Source organism: Procambarus clarkii, chromosome 17 (assembly GCF_040958095.1).
Source record: "Procambarus clarkii isolate CNS0578487 chromosome 17, FALCON_Pclarkii_2.0, whole genome shotgun sequence".
NCBI classification, from domain to species: Eukaryota; Metazoa; Arthropoda; class Malacostraca; order Decapoda; family Cambaridae; genus Procambarus; species Procambarus clarkii.
In genome coordinates, this window is record NC_091166.1 from 48,767,680 (window position 1) to 48,790,785 (window position 23,106).

Below are 23,106 nucleotides of genomic sequence, written 5' to 3' on the forward strand. Positions count from 1 at the left end.
AGGAAAGGAACGGTGCCCAGAGGAGATACTTGGAGAAAGGTACGTGGCGGGTCTACCAGGTATGGGTAAAGGTATCAGGTATCGTGTAAGGTATGGGTAATGAACCCCCTTAACACCCTACCCACCCCCCTCTTCGCTCCACCTCCCCAAACCCCCCAACCCACCCCATTTACCACACAGTGTAGTACCTTCTCTCCAGCCCTCAGATCCCCTACTCCCAGCACCCCCCGCCCCCCTTATCACAGGTTACCGGCGCGTGGCCCTTCCCACGTCTCCTGTGACGTCATCCTCTATGACGTCACCGTACCCAAGGTAAACACACACACACTACGGCCCAAACACGTGTGTGTACGTTTGTGTGTGTGTGTGCTCGCTTTATCGTCATTCATATCTTCATACTATTGTCAGAAGAGGACTGACAATAGTACAAAAAGGACTGTTGGGCCCAAAAAATTCACTTTTTGAAGTATTGAACTCAATGGCACACTTAAACAATGGAAAAGTGACTTAAAATCTTAATTACACCTATCCAAGCAATTTTAGGCCTAATATATATATATATATATATATATATATATATATATATATCTATATATATATATATATTATATAGAGGAGCTGGTCCCAAACCTGCACACAGAAATAACATCACATGAGACCAGAAGACATGGCAGGATGTGCAGAATACCCCCGTTGAAAAACAGAGGTGCAACTGGTACTCTGAGAGAGAACTCTATCAACATCAGAGGCCCGAGACTGTTCAACACGCTTCCACTACACATAAGGGGCATAACTGACCGACCCCTCACAGTGTTCAAGAGAGAACTGGATAAGCACCTTCAAAAGATACCTGATCAACCAGGCTGTGACTCATACGTCAGGCTGCGAGCAGCCGCGTCCAACAGCCTGGTTGATCAGTCCGGCAACCAGGAGGCCTGGTCGACGACCGGGCCGCGGGGACGCTAAGCCCCGGAAGCACCTCAAGGTAACCTCAAGGTACCTACCTACCTACCTTGAGGCTACCTTGAGGTGCTTCCGGGGCTTAGTGTCCCCGCGGCCCGGTCGTCGACCAGGCCTCCTGGTTGCTGGACTGATCAACCAGGCTGTTAGAGGTAAGGCAAGGTATATATAACATACATATATTTCCAGGACGCTAAGCTAATGTATTTCTCTTGGACGACCCCAGGCTGACGAAGGGCAGGGGCCCACCACTTGCAACCTGTCCTCTTAAAAATAACGTCGCTTTTGGCCGTTTGCCAGTAATTTGAAAATGAAAAAAAATGAAAATAAATTTGGGAATTTTTTTTTCAACAGTAAGTTAAGGGTCCTCTGATAGGTTAGGTGGGCAGGAAAATCTCTTAAAGTTTCAAAACGTTTTGAAAAACGTTAATTGAAAGTTTCCTCTTCTAACCTTTCTGAGTAGGCCGGACGACTCAAACAGAAAACGGGACAGTACGTCACTTTTGTGAGTCGATTTCATTTCAAATTACACCCAAATGTGGCCATATTGCGCATACGAGCCAAAAGTGACGTTATTTTTAAGAGGACGGGTTGGTCCACCACACCACCACACACTATCCACCACACCACCACACACTGGTCCACCGGCTGTCATAACAGAACTATCAGTCTCCTGCGGTCGTGACTGACAAGTCAACACAGGCGCCGCTCTTTTCTCACGTTGTATAATGCAATAATTTCAACTAAATAAAATTAATTGCTTGAAAAATATGCCAAATACATTTGATTAAAATGCAATACAATGCATGTCAATGCACTACAATGGAGCAATTGACGTCATGTTTCGTTTTCTGTTGTTGGACCCTCGGATCAGTTAGGTTCGGACACTATAGTACAACAGTTTAGTGACATTGGGAACGCTGAGGAGGACGGGCTACACACCGCCATAGCAGAGTGCACAACACTCCCCAATAGGAAGAAAACCCGCTGGGTTTTTCAACCTGTCACTTTACCCAGACACAGCTGGGACTTGCTTAACTGTCTCAAGTGAACAGCTCCTCAAACAAGAAGATTAACATCTGTCAACTCTTAAAATCTTACGTTATCTTGCAGGTGCAAAGTGGGGGAATCTTTTAAGAACAGTATCTACATTTGACAAAGTGTTTTCCTAACGCAATGTGGAGTTTATTATTCTACACATATTTCCTAAGCTTGCATCTCTGTTGATCCAAGAGAATACCTCTCTCTCTTGAGCTTACATTTCCGGCGACACAGCTATAGGTGACACAAACCTCATTTACGGTGACCAAATAAAGATTAGTGATTACTCTTCCCCTGCCATTCTCTCTTTCCTGTGGTACTTATCGGTATCGTGTATGTTGTAATTATGTCTCCTCTAATTCTCGTGTTTACCTAGCTGTGCTTGTGTAGGTTGAGTATTAGGGTTCTTTATCGCCAACGAGGAAGAATGGCAACCACCAGCCGCATTATACACTTAAGACCCAAAACCCAACTACTGACACCAAAGTTTTACTCAATGAACACATCACAGTGATCAAGCTACCAATAGAACACAGCCCTCCAGAGGGACCGTCTAGCAGGCCATTACCCACACCATCACCGGTAACATCCACCCACACCACCGGTAACACAGCACAACACACCGTCGGCAGCCTAAACAAAAAAATATGCGAGTGCAACATAGGTGCTAATACGCCAGCCTAATTACCTAAGTGTAATTAGGTGTGCGTGCGTGTGTGTGTGTGTGTGTGTGTATTCATCTAGTTGTGCTTGCGGGGGTTGAGCTCTGCTCTTTCGGCCCGCCCCCTCTCAACTGTCAATCAATCAACTGTCACAAACAACTAACCCGAAACGCCTGAACGTTTCCTGCCCGAAACTTGTGGCTTTACAAGAATGTAAACACAATGTTATGTGCCCTCACAAACTCTATGTACCTTCCTGTGTATGTATTATATTATTATTATATATATAATATATATATATATATATAATGTTGTGTATATATATATATATATACTGTATATATATATATATATATATATATATATATATATATATATATATATATATATATATATATATATATATATATAAACTGTGTGCGTGGAAGAGAGAGAGAGAGAGAGAGAGAGAGAGAGAGAGCGAGAGCGCGCGAGCGCACGAGCGAGCGAGCACACACAGGAGACTTGGGGTCTGAGAGTATCTCAAGGCTTCACATAATCAGCCAGCTCCTCCGCCCTACAGCCACCTTTCACAAACAAACCTCCACGCTATTTTCCCCTATAACCAGCACGTCTCTAACCACTCTCATCATGTCAACTTACAAATATTTAAAGGGCCACCAGTTACGCTTCAAATATCAACAATTTCTCTTAATGGCGGAGTACTGCTTTGACCTCAACACTGTACTGAAGGGTGAGGCAGCGGTGCCATCAGTTGGGGGTGATGCGCTCAAGTAGGGTTTCCACGACGTGCTGATCAATACTCCGTCCCTCTTTGATTCTTAAGTACAATATAATCACTCGGCGAGGCCCCTAAATCACTAACGCGTCTCATAAATCGATATATAAGCAGACGCGACACCGGAGCGTCAGCCGCGGGGCCGCAGACGTGGCACCGCCGCATTCGATTCAGAGTTCGCTGTTGCTAACCCGTCGTGTCCGAACGCGCTCTCGCCCTCGGCTTCGATTTACACCTATCAGCCTAAATCCCTACCCATATGTTACAAAAATACGCACACAAGACACTAGTCTGTAAATCACGTATCAGGCACATCAAATATTTATAATTTAGTAATGTATTGAGTTGTTAAGAGAAATGTTTATATCCAAGAGGAAAAGGTTGGGACAAGAGGAGAAGGCGTACACCAGTCACGTACCCGAGGCTCCGTATTTGCCTCTAATATATTCTCTATTATGACTTGTGTTTGGCCTCAAGGGGCACGAGTTGTGTGTACGGGTTACTGCAGTATAGAAGTTTCGTTCCTTTCGCATATAGCAGCAACGTTTCCTGGCCGAAACGCCGCGCGTACTTGTGGCTTTACAACATTGTAATTACTATTCTATGTATCCTCACAATCCCAATGTACCTTCTTGTATATATATATAAATAAATAAATATATATATATAACCTCAAGCAACAACATGTACTTACATCGCTGTAACCTAAGGGAGAAAACCTTCATGTATTTCAACATACAACATGAATAACATTGTCAATTGCATACGCAGGGATACGCCCATGTTGTTGTTTTGTTTACAAAACATTAGGCTAAGGTATAGTGTCATAATATATTCAGGTATAGTGTTATAATATATTCATTTTCAGTCGAGGTATACTCAATAAGATATACATTATTTGCTTATAGTGAGTATGTCATCATCATCTAGGTGTTGGTAGAAAGGTTGAGCTTCAGCTCTTGGACTGCGGGTGCGGTTAGTTTGTAAAATGTTAAGTTATATCACATTAGCTGTTAGGATTATTCAGCTTCCATTTAGCGGAGGAACCAAGCGGTCACCCATCCACTTACTGGCTTCCCTCTAGTGTCACCAGTCATCTATAATAGTACAGTTCAAGAACACATCATTTCAAAAAAATATCTAATCGAATGAGGTTATTCGTTTATACACAGGATAAAAACTGTGTATTATATTGAAGGCAATTTATATTAATATTTTAACAAAGCTTGTAGTGCCCATATATGGTCAAATGCGCCCGTGTTGATGTACGACAACTGTCTATTTTCTCAAATAGATTTATGTAACGCTTAGAAATAATATCGTGACTTTTGAACATGTATCCTCTTATTATATTATACACATGTAGGCTTCTCGATGGCTCAAAGTACAAAGAAAGCGTTGTACGAGGCGATAATATAGCTGGAGCGACATTGTCGTACATGTGGCATGTTGGGTGACGCTGAGGCCGGCTGCCAGCGACTGCGTACCGCCGGGGTCGGCCCGCCAGCGACACTCACACGGCCTAAACAAAAACAAAGAAGAGACCTTTCAATATACGCTCTCGTGCGCGGGTAAATAATCCAATAATGACCCAAACCACGGGCAGAATATACAATGTCATCATCAGCTAATCCTAGCCCTGGAAAAGGCAAATATTGCTTTCATATATCATGAGATATAAATAGTTACAGATGATTACTATCTGATAACTCTCAAATGTCAGCCCCAAAGTGCCTGCCACAACCTATAACAGACTTAAAAGGTTTTTTTTTTCTCGTATCTATATCACAAAATATTGCAGCCTCTGTTTTGTATATCAAAGACAAATATGTACTTATAAACTACCGAGGAAGACAAGTAAATTGGTGTTAATTACAACCTTGACAAACATATGTTTATATACATTACGATATTTCCTGTGTGTTTTTGTATCTTCCTGTATTTATCTTAATGTTTGTAAGGCATTATGTTTGTACATCCCTGTATGTTGGTCAATGTTTGTACCTCCCTGTATGTTGGTCAATGTTTGTACCTCCCTGTATGTTGGTCAATGTGTGTACTTCCCTGTATGTTGGTCTATGTTTGTACCTCCCTGTATGTTGGTCAATGTTTGTACCTCCCTGTATGTTGGTCTATGTTTGTACCTCCCTGTATGTTGGTCAATGTTTGTACCTCCCTGTATGTTGGTCAATGTTTGTACCACCCTGTATGTTGGTCAATGTTTGTACCTCCCTGTATGTTGGTCTATGTTTGTACCTCCCTGTATGTTGGTCTATGTTTGTACCTCCCTGTATGTTGGTCAATGTTTGTACCTCCCTGTATGTTGGTCTATGTTTGTACCTCCCTGTATGTTGGTCAATGTTTGTACCTCCCTGTATGTTGGTCAATGTTTGTACCTCCCTGTATGTTGGTCAATGTTTGTACCTCCCTGTATGTTGGTCTATGTTTGTACCTCCCTGTATGTTGGTCTATGTTTGTACCACCCTGTATGTTGGTCAATGTTTGTACCTCCCTGTATGTTGGTCAATGTTTGTACCTCCCTGTATGTTGGTCAATGTTTGTACTTCCCTGTATGTTGGTCAATGTTTGTACCTCCCTGTATGTTGGTCTATGTTTGTACCTCCCTGTATGTTGGTCTATGTTTGTACCTCCCTGTATGTTGGTCAATGTTTGTACCTCCCTGTATGTTGGTCAATGTTTGTACTTCCCTGTATGTTGGTCAATGTTTGTACCACCCTGTATGTTGGTCAATGTTTGTACTTCCCTGTATGTTGGTCAATGTTTGTACCTCCCTGTATGTTGGTCAATGTTTGTACCTCCCTGTATGTTGGTCAATGTTTGTACCTCCCTGTATGTTGGTCAATGTTTGTACCTCCCTGTATGTTGGTCAATGTTTGTACTTCCCTGTATGTTGGTCAATGTTTGTACCTCCCTGTATGTTGGTCAATGTTTGTACTTCCCTGTATGTTGGTCAATGTTTGTACCTCCCTGTATGTTGGTCTATGTTTGTACCTCCCTGTATGTTGGTCTATGTTTGTACCTCCCTGTATGTTGGTCAATGTTTGTACCTCCCTGTATGTTGGTCAATGTTTGTACTTCCCTGTATGTTGGTCAATGTTTGTACCTCCCTGTATGTTGGTCAATGTTTGTACTTCCCTGTATGTTGGTCAATGTTTGTACCTCCCTGTATGTTGGTCTATGTTTGTACCTCCCTGTATGTTGGTCAATGTTTGTACCTCCCTGTATGTTGGTCTATGTTTGTACCTCCCTGTATGTTGGTCAATGTTTGTACCTCCCTGTATGTTGGTCAATGTACCTCCCTGTATGTTGGTTAATTGGTTAATGTTTGTAAGCCTACCAGCCTGCGTATTGATAAAATCTGTCTACATTATTACATATGTATATATATATATAATATATTATATATATATATATATATATATATATATATATATATATATATATATATATATATTATATAAATATAATACAATTTATATGTATATAGTGTATCTCAATGCACAAAAACCGCTTTTACACTTAAATACAAAACCGATTTTATTGGTTTTAAGTTGGAAATATGTTGCGTATAAATCCAAAGTTTAAAGCTGCCTGTTTTAAGAGTCTGCTGAGATAGTGCCTGTTTCACCAGCTATGTCTTTGGTCAACCGTGGAGTTTCCTTCGCTAAACAGGCTCAAGTCGGGCCAGTGCAGGCAGCTTTCTAGTGAGAGACTGGTGAAACTTCCGATATTGATAAGGTTCGTCGCATCGCGGGTGTGCATGGCCAGATTGTACTCTAAAACTTATGTTAGGTTCAGAGAAAGAATTTTCAAGCCTAGCAGGGGAATGCTTTGGTCGGTTTGGGGGAATTCTGTGGCGTCTAGCCGTCAGTATTATTCTTTGTTAGCCTCCTGGCTTGGCGTCCAGGTTTGTGGGAGAAGCCGTTCTTTGTTTAGAAAATGGCTGCCAGGACGGGTCACGTGACGGGAAACGGAGCCCCGCGCGCGCGCTGATTGGCTGCCGGAATGACGTCACTTGGTGAAAGCCAACAACAAGCTCACGCGCTCCCGATCTTCAGTCAGAGGAGAGACGTAAGAGGAGGAGGATGTGCCGAGAAGCGTGACCCGCACTCCCAGTATCCCCCGTCCAAGGACAGATACAGACTGTGATGTTAATGGGTTTACCATCCTAATAGTCAGTGTAACAAAAGGCCAATACCAAAGAATATACGAAGCGCCATCCTCATTTTCCGACAAGTGCCAGATTTACTAGTCCCCGTCTGATGGTCTGCGAAACTCACCCACGACCAAGACTTGCCCATAACTCCAAGTGTGTTGTTCCGTTCCGGCAAAATTTTCCATAAAGCTGTTGATCTCCAAGTGTTGCCACGAATATGAGATTAGAGATTAAATCGGCGGCCAATTTCCTAGTCGATTTGGCACGCTTGAATAACAGCGGTTTGACGGAGAAGCAGCTGGATAGGTTTCGCGAGAATGTGTGCAATATTCTCCTCCGACACTACACCGACCACTGGTTCCCCGACAAGCCTTTCAAGGGTTCCGGTTACCGCTGCATCAGAATCAACGGCCACTTGGACCCGCTGATCGCCAGAGCTGGGTTCATGATGGGCTTAGCTGTGTCGTTCCTCAGATCTCTCTTCCCATCGGAGCTCACCATGTGGGTGGATCCCATGGAAGTGGCGTACCGGATCGGAGAGAACGGCTCCATCTGCGTGCTGTACGAGGACGTGCAGCCCAAGTGTCCGTCACCGATGGAGACCAAGTCCCCTGCCAAGTCCATGGCAATAACGCCCGTCAAGCCTGTGCCCCAACCTCCGCCCCAACAGCCAGCGTCTCCGCCTCCAGCTCTGCCCCCACATCATCATCTCCAGCAGCAACAAGTCACTCATCATGCTCATCATCATCATCATCATCACTTCTCGCCGTCCAAGTCCGTCGTGGTGTCCAGCCCACTTCATCATTCCCCGCCCCTTTCCCCCGTGACGACCCAACAGCAGCAGCAGCAGCAGCAAGTAGCCGCAGCGACTGCCATGCACCTGAGTATGTTCATCATGGGGAAAGAGAGTGGTAGCCTGGTCAAGTGCAAGGAATCTCTCCGTGGAGGGCTGGACGCGCGATCCCTACAGATGGATCGGCTCTTCGTGTCAAGTTGAGCCAACTCTCCGTGACAACTCTTTGTGATCTCAACCACGCCAACAGTTGAAAGTACAATCAGGGACCAACAGGTGATCGAACCACCACCAGCCGCCACCATGAGATGGGTCGGTTGTTTTACCAGCGTCTGAACGACCCACGTCGCCCTATCACAACTCGAAAAATTCTAAGATTATTTGTAAACAGTAATATTTATGTACATAATGAGCTATATTATATAATATAATATACCTATTAAGTGTTGTGGTATGAGTGTTTGGTCGTGTAGACGCAAGTGTGACCACCGTTTCTATCATGGGATGACGATCACTGCTGCTCTGATGCTCTGACATTGCATGCCTCCTCGTACTTACCCACGCCCCTAACCCTGTAGCACGTAGCTGTGGTTCTACTCGCCCGGGCACGAACCGCCCTCTGGGACCAGGAATCGCATCGGTTCCGTCTATTCCAAGTCCCCTGGTGCGGTTCTGGGCTTGTGTACCTTAGCGACCATGGCGAGCTGGGGGGTTAGCGTTGAGCAGCCTGTCTTTCTACGAGTGGACAAGAGCAGCTCTTGTAGCTGTTCTGCTGGAGAGCAACGAGCAGCTCCTGCAGCTGTTCCACCGGAGGGCAGCGAGCAGCTCCTGCAGCTGTTCGTGTGGGCCGCCGTGGTGGTGAAGCTGTGATATGACAGCCACGGCAGCCCGGCTCCTCACACCGAAAATATCCCAGTTCACCCTATGACTGAAAAATTCACTTTTTCAGATGGTACAAAGTCAAAGTTTTTAAAAAGTGTCTGTGATTTAATTCGGTCGCAGTATTTTATTTTCATTTTATGAAAAAAATGTTCTAGCTCAGTTCATCAATGTTTAGCTTTAGCGACATTTTTTTGCTTTAAGCAATTCATGGGTAGTGATATAATTGTGTACATTTTTCCTTGTTGGTGCATGCTTATCTTGTAATATATGCCTGTAAAAAGCCTATTTTGTTCCACAAAACGTCTAATTTTACTAGAAAATCGTTTTGTACAGTATAAATAAAATGTCCAATGCATTGAATTCCTTGGTTTCTCTTCACCACACAAGGATGAGGCCGCGTCGGTGGCCAGTGGTGAAGTTAAGCTCGGTCATAAGCTCCTACAGGCTGTGTTAACTTTTTTATATATCAATATACAGTATATAAATAAGAGCTCCCAGTAATGTTACAGTTGTCTCACTATAATAATAATGAGGCCTATTTTTTACATTTATGAAATCCTCAAGTTTTTTCTTACAAAAAGCTAGTGAAGTGATTAGATAATAATATTTATTTCTCTGAAGTGATTGTAAGTGCAGATAGGGCGACTTAATATTATTGTGACGTGTTCCTATCTTAGGAGCTCAGCTTGGACGAAGATAAATGAAATATCAAATCTGTGTTAATTTTTAAGTTGCTAGTCAAATACTTTCTTTCTTATATTATCAGGTGAGTGGAAACATATACCATGTGATATGAGTACAATTTATTTGAAAATATTATTAAAGTGAAAATACAGAGAACTTAACAAAGAAAAAATGACTATAATTTTACACTAAAAACCTTTTAAAACTGATTCCCCCCTTTGATTTATTGGAGTTAATAGTGGTGTATAAAGTGGTACCTTATGGTGAATGCAAGGAAATGTGCTAAAATGATGACCAGAAATTTATTAAAAAAATAACTAGTTTTGTGTTATTTGGTCAATATATAAAAATAGTCCATTGAGGTCTAGTATACAAATTTAAAATAATTCTTGATCGATATAAAGTCATTAAAAAATCGGTACATAATAATAAAAAGTTAAAAATGTTAAAGATTAATTTACATTACTACTACTGGTACAGAACTATTATTATCACAAATTACTATACACATATGTACCATAATTTAAGTATACAGAGATCACACAGAAAACTAATGAATGCAGAAATTAATGCCCCCAAAAAATCAAAACACGCTGAATAAAACCTATATCAATATCATACTCTAAATACCAGTACATTTTTATGACCAAAATGGAATATAGTTTAAAATGGCCAAAAAGGAGCATCAAAACTTGCCAAGAAAATATAAAATAAATGTTATGTATAATTATATAACACGCAGAACCAAAAAAAAATACAAATCTTAAGTGAAAAATCCCAATATTTTCATTATTTGGATATATTGGGTAATAAATAGGCGTTCGAAATAGGCCTTGATCAGTGGTGATCATTTACTAAAGTAACCTAACCTCTCAAGGTGGTGCAGGAGTTAAAGCAGTGAAAACTTGAGAATGTGAGGCAAGGCTCTATTACGACCAGTACGAGCTTGCTTAAAAAATGTGGCACAACTCTTACAAATTTCACCTAGAAATTTAACTGAAACATTTCAAACCTCAGTAAGATTGTTTTTTATTCTCAATAAGAGCAAATGACTTGGAATTGTAGTCATAAGGAACGAGAAGTGACAAGATTTATATATCCCCTTAACGCTGGCTTTTAAGACTCTGATCTGTAAATACAAGTGAATTAAGTCTCTTAATATAAGACTACAGTAATGAACACAATTTTCATAGTGAGGAAAATATCTTTGCATAATGATACGTGAAAAGCTGGAACAAGACTTGATATCAGAAAACTTGGGGAAAAAAGTACACCAGAAAGTGAACAAATACATGAGTTTGGTGATAAGGATCTACTGTACGGAACATGTACACTTCACAACAGCCAAGTATTTATGTTTCACCCTATTAGCTTGCTGTTCACTGTCACCCCTCTGGATACAACCAACACATGATTACTATGATACTTAGTTCCACCATCACACCATAACATGTATTTCTGTCGGTGCAAAATGGGTAACATTGCAAAGTCCACACTACTAGTACAGTACTTAAATTACGGGCTATTCATGCCCGTGTCACCACTTGGGTGGCTTAATCTCTTATCAATCAGTACTTAGAGCCCAAATCGACAGTGTAGTGTCAACAGCAGTCACTGCTACCACCACCACTACACTGATCACCATCGCCACTACACTATCACCATTACACTCACACCAAAGAGCACCGGGACCAAAGAGCCAAAGCTCAACCCCCGCAAGCACAATTAGGTGAGTACCACCCTACCACAACACTGTCACCACCACACCCCTACATTCACTACTACCACAGCACTCCTACCACTGTCACCATCACATTCACTCACCATCATCATACTACAACCACCATTCACACTTTCTACTACCACCACGCTCACTTCCACTATCACCACTGCTACCACTACTCTACCGCTGCAAACATTATCAACACTGTTCACAATTATCACCATCTCTGCCGTTGCCATCATTATTACCACAGCTCACAATCATCCCTGTCGCTACTCTACCCCTGCCAACATATCACCACTACTCACAACCATCCCCACCACTGCTCGACCCCTGCCAACATACCACCACTTCTCACAATCACCGCCACGTCTACGGCTGCGAACATGTCACCACTGCTCACAATACCACCACTTCCACTACCAACATTATCAGAACTGCTCACAGTGACCAAATGCTGCCATCACTACAATAACAATACAACAACTACTACTACTATTATAGCGACGTAAAGCCTACTAACAACATCAAACTACTAGCAACGCCACTATAACCTACACCACAACGCCACTATAACCTACACCACCACAACGCCACTATAACCTACACCACCACAACGCCACTATAACCTACACCACAACGCCACTATAACCTACACCACCACAACGCCACTATAACCTACACCACCACAACGCCACTATAACCTACACCACCACAACGCCACAATAACCTACACAACGCCACTATAACCTACACCACAACGCCACTATAACCTACACCACAACGCCACTATAACCTACACCACAACGCCACTATAACCTACACCACCACAACGCCACTATAACCTACACCACAACGCCACTATAACCTACACCACAACGCCACTATAACCTACACCACCACAACGCCACTATAACCTACACCACCACAACGCCACTATAACCTACACCACCACAACGCCACTATAACCTACACCACCACAACGCCACTATAACCTACAACGCCACTATAACACCACCACAACGCCACTATAACACCACCACAACGCCACTATAACACCACCACAACGCCACTATAACACCACCACAACGCCACTATAACCTACACTACCACAACGCCACTATAACCTACACTACCACAACGCCACTATAACCTACACCACCACAACGCCACTATAACCTACACTACCACAACGCCACTATAACCACCACCACAACGCCACTATAACCTACACTACCACAACGCCACTATAACCTACACCACCACAACGCCACTATAACCTACACCACAACGCCACTATAACCTACACCACCACAACGCCACTATAACACCACCACAACGCCACTATAACCTACACTACCACAACGCCACTATAACCTACACCACCACAACGCCACTATAACCTACACCACCACAACGCCACTATAACACCACCACAACGCCACTATAACCTACACCACCACAACGCCACTATAACCTACACCACAACGCCACTATAACCTACACCACCACAACGCCACCATAACCTACACTACCACAACGCCACTATAACCTACACTACCACAACGCCACTATAACCTACACCACCACAACGCCACTATAACCTACACCACAACGCCACTATAACCTACACCACCACAACGCCACCATAACCTACACTACCACAACGCCACTATAACCTACACTACCACAACGCCACTATAACCTACACTACCACAACGCCACTATAACCTACACTACCACAACGCCACCATAACCTACACTACCACAACGCCACTATAACCTACACCACCACAACGCCACTATAACCTACACTACCACAACGCCACTATAACCTACACTACCACAACGCCACTATAACCTACACCACCACAACGCCACTATAAAATCACCACAGCCCCACTATAACCTACACCACCACGCCACTATAACCTACACCACAACGCCACTATAACCTACACTACCACAACGCCACAATAACCTACACCACCACAACGCCACTATAACCTACACCACTATAACACCACAACGCCACTATAACCTACACTACCACAACGCCACTATAACACCACTACAACCTACACTACCACAACGCCACTATAACCTACGCCACTATAACCTACACCACCACAACGCCACTATAACACCACCACAACGCCACTATAACCTACACTACCACAACGCCACTATAACCTACACCACCACAACGCCACTATAACCTACACCACAACGCCACTATAACCTACACCACCACAACGCCACTATAACCTACACCACAACGCCACTATAACCTACACTACCACAACGCCACTATAACCTACACCACCACAACGCCACTATAACACCACCACAACGCCACTATAACACCACCACAACGCCACTATAACACCACCACAACGCCACTATAACACCACCACAACGCCACTATAACCTACACTACCACAACGCCACTATAACCTACACCACCACAACGCCACTATAACCTACACCACCACAACGCCACTATAACCTACACCACCACAACGCCACTATAACCTACACCACCACAACGCCACTATAACCTACACCACAACGCCACTATAACCTACACTACCACAACGTCACTATAACCTACACCACCACAACGCCACTATAACACCACCACAACGCCACTATAACACCACCACAACGCCTCTATAACCTACACCACCACAACGCCACTATAACACTAACACAACGTCACTATAACCTACACCACCACAACGCCACTATAACCTACACTACCACAACGCCACTATAACCTCCACTACCACAACGCCACTATAACCTACACCACCACAACGCCACTATAACACCACCACAACGCCTCTATAACCTACACCACCACAACGCCACTATAACCTACACCACCACAACGCCACTATAACCTACACCACCACAACGCCACTATAACCTACACCACCACAACGCCACTATAACCTACACCACCACAACGCCACTATAACCTACACCACAACGCCACTATAACCTACACCACCACAACGCCACTATAACCTACACCACCACAACGCCACTATAACCTATACCACCACAACGCCACTATAACCTACACTACCACAACGCCACTATAACCTACACCACCACAACGCCACTATAACACCACCACAACGCGTCTATAACCTACACCACCACAACGCCACTATAACACCACCACAACGCCACTATAACACCACCACAACGCCACTATAACCTACACTACCACAACGCCACTATAACCTACACCACCACAACGCCACTATAACCTACACCACCACAACGCCACTATAACCTACACCACAACGCCACTATAACCTACACCACCACAACGCCACTATAACCTACACCACAACGCCACTATAACCTACACTACCACAACGCCACCATAACCTAGTGGCGCTAGGTTACAGCTGAGTTTTGTAAGAGCCAATTTTAAAATAGCCTCGCGAGCCGGGGCTCCGGCCCGTAGCGGGGCGGAGAGAGACCCTTACTTTCTAACAAAGAAAGATTATCTGTCCGAGGTTAGTGTGGTTCCCAGTGAAGGAACAACTACCACTATCCTGTGGTGGTTGTCCTACACAACCTGTGGTCAGGTCAACCTGTGTGACCTGCACTCCTCGGCCCCTATAACCCAACACAACCCGAAATTGAAATAAGTTTATTGAGGTAAAATACACACAAAGGGATGAGGTAGCTCAAGCTATTCTCACCCCGTTCGTCGTGTTAATACATACATAGACACACATCATAAGCAATAAACGTATTACCGAAAACCCTCCGTTGGGTTGGGTTTACTTGGTGTGGATGAGGTAACCAGGTGAAAGTCTCAGGTCTTAGACTATTCGATGACCGAAAATGTACACTGCACATTACCGTCATATTCAATGATCACTTTCACTCACCGATAATAACAAATATGTTCTTTTGCATATTGAAAAACGCTGATTACTGAAAGTATCACAACGTGGTTTAATAAAGGACGCTCGTGTTTAACAATTTTACACTCATATATATTGCAAGCTGTTGAAAGCGGTGAGGATTGCAACATGTTATACCTTATACATGTTGCTGGTTCCGGGATCACTGTGAACGCGGGCCGGTCTCTAACCAGTAAGCCTTTGATACTGTACCTTACCAGATATTATAAAGTTAGTCAGGAGGTCGTGGAGAGATTATCCTAAGTTGGATTAGGGTGTGGCAGGGACGGAGAGAGCGCAGGGGTATAGTACACATGGTGGTAAATCATGAGTGGGAAACTGTTGTAAGTGGAGTGCCTCAAGGCTGTGTCCTCTTGCTTACACTATATATATAAATGATTTAGATTCAAGATTATACACCAATATTTTCACATTTGCAGACAATAAACAATAGCGCGGGGAATATATTTAGAAAACAAAAACCTTACATGATTGTATAAACATTCTTTTAAAGTGGACAAAATTCTATCAGGTGCAGTTTAATACTGACGTAGGAAGGATTGTGATAATAGAGATCCCAGATATCAGCTGCACAATGTTGAAATGTCAGAAACTAAATGCAACAAAGATCTGGGAGATATGATTTAGTATAGATGTTAAGGCTTTACGCTTGTCAGGCTCCATTTACATCACACACTTGGCCTTTGAAAGCCGTACTACACAACGGACACAAATACACGTGAGCGAGTACAGTGAAGCATGACAAAAGTTAATCCCAAGAATTAGAAACCTCCCTTATGAAGATAAATTAAAAACCATTACTTTACAACCTCCTTTACAACCTTTACAACATCATTGATGGATATAAATGGATGAAAGGATATAACGAAGGGAATTCAAATATTGGTTTAAATAAAACACAAAATAGATTTTGAAATGCTATGCATGTTAGTAGACTTACACGAATGTGACGCTCAAACACCAATATGTCCTCTTACAACCCTATGCACCGTTTTGTATAGAAATAAATGTACATCTGATTAGTTTAAAATCGGGAAAGTCCTGGGTAAATACTGGTTTGGAAATAATGTTGTCGATTTATAGAACAAGTTACCGGGTAACATAACACACGTGAGATTACTGGATTGTTTCAAGCGTAGGTTAGCATATATGAATGAGTCTGGGTGAATTATAAATAGGTCCTTCCTGCCTTGTATGAACCAATAAGCTTTCTACAGTTTCCTAAATTCTTTTTTAAGTTTCAGTTTAAGTTTTTAAATTCAAATTTAAGTTTCTGATAATTCCTTTGTAATTACCAAAAATGACTAATTAATGTCTATTCAATGCCATGGTCATCCATCTTATGGTGATTAATTAACATCTACAGTGATTGATGTCCATCTACACTAATATAATCAACACAGCCATTACGATCAATACTGATAAATGATCGTCTTAACTGTTATGACCAATTAGTAATGAGCATCTACACAAGGACACAGTGTAGTGGCCAACACCCTCACAGCCCTGGCAAGCCAGAAAAGATCCTAGTTCGATGCCCAATTATTGGTGTGTGTAGGTTATCTTGAGATGATTTCGGGGCTTAGTCTCCCCGCGGGTCGGTCCTTGACCAGGCCTCCACCCCCCAAGAAGCAGCCCGTGACAGCTGACTAACTCCCAGGTACCTATTTACTGCTAGGTAACAGGGGCATCAGGGGTGAAAGAAACTGCCCATTGTTTCACGCCGGCCCCCGGGATCAAACCCGGGACCACAGGATCACGCGTCCAGTGTTCTGTCCGCTCAGCCACGGCTCCCCCTGTCTAACAATAACAGGTGACAGATACCAGCATGAAGACACAATTAAGGAGAACTGCCCTTCCAGAACGAGTGGTGAAAAAGATCTGGGAGTGGATATAACTAAAACCCCAAAACTCCAAACTCCAATGTCACATATAAAATGGACAATACTGTATGAGCAGCATACTCCAAACTGGGCAACATCAGAACAGCATTCACCAAGCAAAATTAGAAGGCGTTAAGATCATCGTCCATTACCTACGTGAGACAAGGGATAGGGTATGCAGCCTCACTGAAGGAGTCGGACTTAACCTCACTAAAAAAGAGGAGAGAGAGAAAGACAAAATACTTTGGAGGTTTTGCCAAGGTGAAGAAAGATAAAATGCTCACAAAGAATAAAGATCGAGGCATAAATACGAGATAATATTCTTATGCTAATATATATATATATATATATATATATATATATATATATATATATATATATATATATATATATATATATATATATATAATAGCGTCCAAAAGTGTGTATGCCAGAAATATAGGTCGAGCGCCGTTGCTATAGGCAACCGACGGCTCGATCCTGCAGGACCTTACATATGAACACACACACACACACACACACACACACACACACACACACACACACACACACACACACACACACACACACACACGGTAGATAAAGACACTCCACATTCCATAACAATTAAACAGGATAAGAGTGATCAAGGCGTACAATCACAATATACATGTAGCTAGGTTGACTTACTGGTCCTTTAAAGACGAAAATATCCTTAGAAAGAGAAGGAGTTTGGTACAGAATCCCCAAAATGGCGACAGAGGTGCTGGTTATCTCCTAACACAGATGAGGTGAAATTGTGAGAAGTGTGTTCTCTTTCTTATTTGTTGTAACGTATTAGTGGGTGTGGGGGGATCTACAGCTCTTGGGTCCGGGCATTCACTCCTCATCACTACCTTGTTTCCATTGTTCATTCCAATGACCATTCTCTTGATTATTTCACTCGTATGTCACAGAAAAAGAGAAATAAAGTGAGATAATGATATAAACATCAGCTATCTGGACGGCAGAGCGACGGTCTCGCTTTATGCAGGTCGGCGTTCAATCCCCGATCGTCCAAGTGGTTAGGCACCATTCCTTTCCCCTGTCTCATCCCAAATCCTTATCCTGACCCCTTCCCAGTGCTATATAGTCGTAATTTCGTGGTGCTTTCTCCTGATAATTCCCTTCCCCTTCCACTGATATTAACTGGTCGGTAGAGCTATGCCTTGAAATTGAAATTGAAATTGAAATAAGTTTATTGAGGTAAAATACACACAAAGGGATGAGGTAGCTCAAGCTATTCTCACCCCATTCAGTACAACGTGTTAATATATACATAGACACACATCACAAATAAACACATTACCAAACATTCTGAGAGGTAAACATATACATTTCCTCCTTCACAAGTAGTATGGTATCAGACGTACACACAAATACTTTTATGGCCTACATAGCTATGCCTTTGCATCTAGAAAGCTCGGCGTTCGATCCCCCGATGCTCCAAGTGGCTGGGCACCCATTCTTCACCCCCTGTCCCCATTCCCCAGCAACTTTTCCTTCTACCCCCTTCCGAGTGCTACATAGTCATACTGCTTTAGTAATTATGATTACGGGCTCACCATAGCCCGTGCTACATGGACATGTCGTTCTGAGTAGCGGGATAGAGTAATTGGCCTTGTGGTGGGAGATACAATAATTGGTTATGTGGGGGGTAATTGAACTGTAATTGGTCAAGTAGGGGGGGGGGTCCGGTAACCGGTGATGTGGGGATTAGAGAAGCTAATCACTGGAGAATACAGCAGCTGGTTATATATGGAATACAGTTTTTGCCCATGGGAGTAGGATGAATGTCCAGCTAAGATGAATGGGGCTGACTGTAACCTTAGATGGGCCTGGACTGTAACCATAGATGTGGCTGGACTTTAACCTTAGATAGGGCTGACTGTAACCTTAGATGGGCCTGGACTGTAACCATAGATGTGGCTGGACTTTAACCTTAGATAGGGCTGACTGTAACCTTAGATGGGCCTGGACTGTAACCATAGATGTGGCTGGACTTTAACCTTAGATAGGGCTGACTGTAACCTTAGATGGGCCTGGACTGTAACCGTAGATGTGGCTGGACTTTAACCTTAGATAGGGCTGACTGTAACCTTAGATGGGCCTGGACTGTAACCATAGATGTGGCTGGACTTTAACCTTAGATAGGGCTGGACTGTAACCTTAGATGGGGGCTGGACTGTAACTAGAATGATATAATTGCTAAGTAATACACAGGTCCTGTCTTGTGTATGACAGACGTGGCCATACACCTGTAGAGTGGTAAGCACCATACATACATACATACATACATACATACATACGTACATACATACATACATACATACATACATACATACATACATACATACATACATACATACATACATGTTCGTCTCTCTCCTCCACGGAGAGGGTCACAAAGATCTGTTATACATCATACAGTGTAGTGAGTTACTGAGCACTCAACCACAGGTGATTGGGTGATTGTAGTGGGTTGACAATATTCTGGAGTTATTGACCACTTTACCACAATTGAAAGGAAAGTGATTTAAAGTGTTTTTACAAATCCGAGACATAATTACAACACATATATTAAATATTTGATGCATTACAGTCAATATTGGGCACAGATCCACCATATCAAGGGTTCCAGTATTCTGATAATATTTACAAAGCTCAGTATATCTTATACCAGGATGAAGAGGGGGGGGGGATTATCAAGGGGAAACCGCCAAGACATTACGACTATATAGCACTGGGAAGGGGTCAGGATAAGGAGTTGGGATGGGACGGGGGAGGGAAGGAATGGTGCCCAACCATTCCCCCAGCCCAATTGGTTGGGCTGGGGGAGCCGTGTTTGACGACTCCTGCCCAGGACACATCCCTGTGATACAGACACATGTCATATATACATGTCATACACACATATGTCATACACACACATGTCAAAGCTCACGTGTCCTGCACTCTCCCTTACCTTGCGGTGGGTGCCGGGGATCCAAGGTCCCCGCGGCCCGGTCTCTGGGAGCATACCTGGAAAGGAAGCATAGAGGACATTAATGCGGATATATATATTCTTCAGAAGCTCAGCTGTAACACAAACAAGGAGCAATTACGGAGTCAGGCTCAACAAGCCACAATGTAGAACTGAGAACAGGAGATTTTTACCCACAAGGGTTATTAACCCGTGGAACCGCCTACCCGCCGAAGCCGTAAATGCCAAAACGGCGCTGACTTTCACAATATACCTGGAAAAAGATCATCAAGGCAAATGGGGGTGGGGGGGCATTCGACAAGCCGCCAGCTTCCTGTCCTCGTCGAGGCCACTAGGGTTAGTGGTGCTCAGGTAAATGCCAGAACTGGTTGAAGTAGTGATGATGAGAATGATGACATGGTTGATTTTGAGGTTATAATGACAATGACGATTATGAGATCTTTCAGCCAACGCTGGTGATAATGACCCTGACAGCGGTAGTCATCACAATGATGATGATAAATGATGACAACGATGATTAATGATGACTATATACTAAATCCACAGAAATTGTTTTATTAACCTTTTAAAGAGAGTCGACGATATTTAGAACAGTACACTGTCAATACAATCTATCAATACAAGCGTATTAATATTTGACCACGTAGATATACAGTGGTCAATACACCACAATTCACGGCACTGACCCGCACCAGTGTATAGAGCGAACATAAGAATAAAGGTAACTGCAGAAGGCCTGTTGGCCCATACGAGGCAGCTCCTATTTATAACCACCCAATCCCACTCATATACATGTCCAACCCGCGCTTGAAACAATCGAGGGACCCCCACCTCCACCACGTTACGCGGTAATTGCGACCATATACAAGAAGTCATAAGAAAATCTGCGAGGAACTGAAAGCCAGTTTCCAAGGAGTTTTCACAAGACTTCCTAATACCTGCACTCTGCTCTTGTAGTCCAAAAGAGGAGAGCAGCATTAGAAAGTCTTTGTCTCTGAGTGTCACAAAGGACGGAACTTTAGGAAGACGCTGACAAGGCTTTCCACAGCTGTCCTCAAGACGTCCGACACACTTGTGGTGTTGGAAGAGGAGTCTTGTAGGCAGACTGTCGGTCACCCGAAAGGCGAGACAGGGAAAGAGAACAGCGGTAAAGGAAGTCAGTGAATTTTAGGTTGTGGGTGATTCCTAACGTCTGGTCGACGACGTTGGAGGCCTGGTCGACGACCGGGCCGCGAGGTCGCTAAGCCCCGAAATCACCTTAAGGTAACCTCAAGGTAAGGTAACGTCAGGTATTTGGATAGAACTTGTTGTGGCAAAGATCGAAGACGGGGGGGGGGGGTAGAAATAGCCTAAGCTACCCTATCCCTTTGAGATGTATTTTTTTTTCTTGTCTCAATAAACTTACTTGAACTTGAGATCGAAGACACAGGCTAAGTAAGGGTTTGCTATCCGGAAGCAGGAATAAGGTGGGGGGGGGGTGATATCGTAAAGAGCATGCATGTTGACCAGACCACACACTAGAATGTGAAGGGACGACGACGTTTCGGTCCGTCCTAGACCATTCTCAAGTCGATTGGGATTGGGGATTCGAAATAGCATGCATGACAGTATGGTTGATGATGATAACAATCCCGTTATATGTATCAGTGCTGGGAGTGAGGCACTAGTGCACAGGTTAAGGGGTCGTAGTCCTAAGGGTCCGGGTTCGATCCTCGGCAGAGGCAGAAATAAATGGGTAGATTTTCTTTCACTTTGGTGCACCTGTTCACCTAGCAGTAAATAGGTACCTGGGAGTTAGCTGCTACGGGCTGCTGCCTGGGGATGTGTGTGTGTGTGTGTGTGTGTGTGTGTGTGTGTGTGTGTGTGTGTGTGTGTGTGTGTGTGTGTGTGTGTGTGTGTGTGTGTGTGTGTGTGTGTGTACTCACCAATTTGTACTCACCTATTTGTGCTTGCGGGGGTTGAGCTTTGGCTCATTGGTCCCGCCTCTCAACTGTCAATTAACTGGTGTACAGGTTCCTGAGCCTATTGGGCTCTACCATATCTACATTTGAAACTGTGTATGGAGTCAGCCTCCACCACATCACTGCCTAATGCATTCCACCTGTTAACTACTCTGACACTGAAAAAGTTCTTTCTAACGTCCCTGTGGCTCATGTGGGTACTCAGTTTCCACCTGTGTCCCCTTGTTCGCGTACCACCAGTGTTGAATAGTTTATCCTTATTTACCCGGTCGATTCCCCTGTGGATTTTGTAGGTTGTGATCATGTCTTCCCTTACTCTTCTGTCTTCCAGTGTCGTAAGGTGCATTTCCCGCAGCCTTTCCTCGTACCTCATGCCTCTTAGTTCTGGGACTAGCCTAGTGGCATACCATTAGACTTTTTCCAGCTTCGTCTTGTGCTTGACAAGGTACGGGCTCCATGCTGGGGCCGCATACTCCACACACACAAGTGTGCTCTGGATAAAGAAGTGTGTCATTCTACCAACAACTTTTTCACTGTATTTTCTTCAGTTGTGTTCTGGGAGGGTAAGTGGTGCTGGGAGAGTATGGGAAGCTAGGGGTGGTGCTGGG

At 43.6% G+C, this 23,106-nt stretch overlaps 2 protein-coding genes across 2 annotated transcripts in view; one reads left to right on the forward strand and one right to left on the reverse strand.

The window, feature by feature from the left end:
• asun (integrator complex subunit 13 asun) overlaps window positions 1-23,106 on the reverse strand; it is a 476,385-nt gene that overhangs the window by 147,848 nt on the left and 305,431 nt on the right. The window lies entirely within an intron of this gene.
• LOC123749432 (protein Tob2) lies at window positions 7,174-9,653 on the forward strand. The gene has a single exon (XM_045731534.2). It carries the CDS (start codon window positions 7,836-7,838, stop codon window positions 8,613-8,615), a length of 780 nt encoding a protein of 259 aa, XP_045587490.1. The 5' UTR covers window positions 7,174-7,835; the 3' UTR covers window positions 8,616-9,653.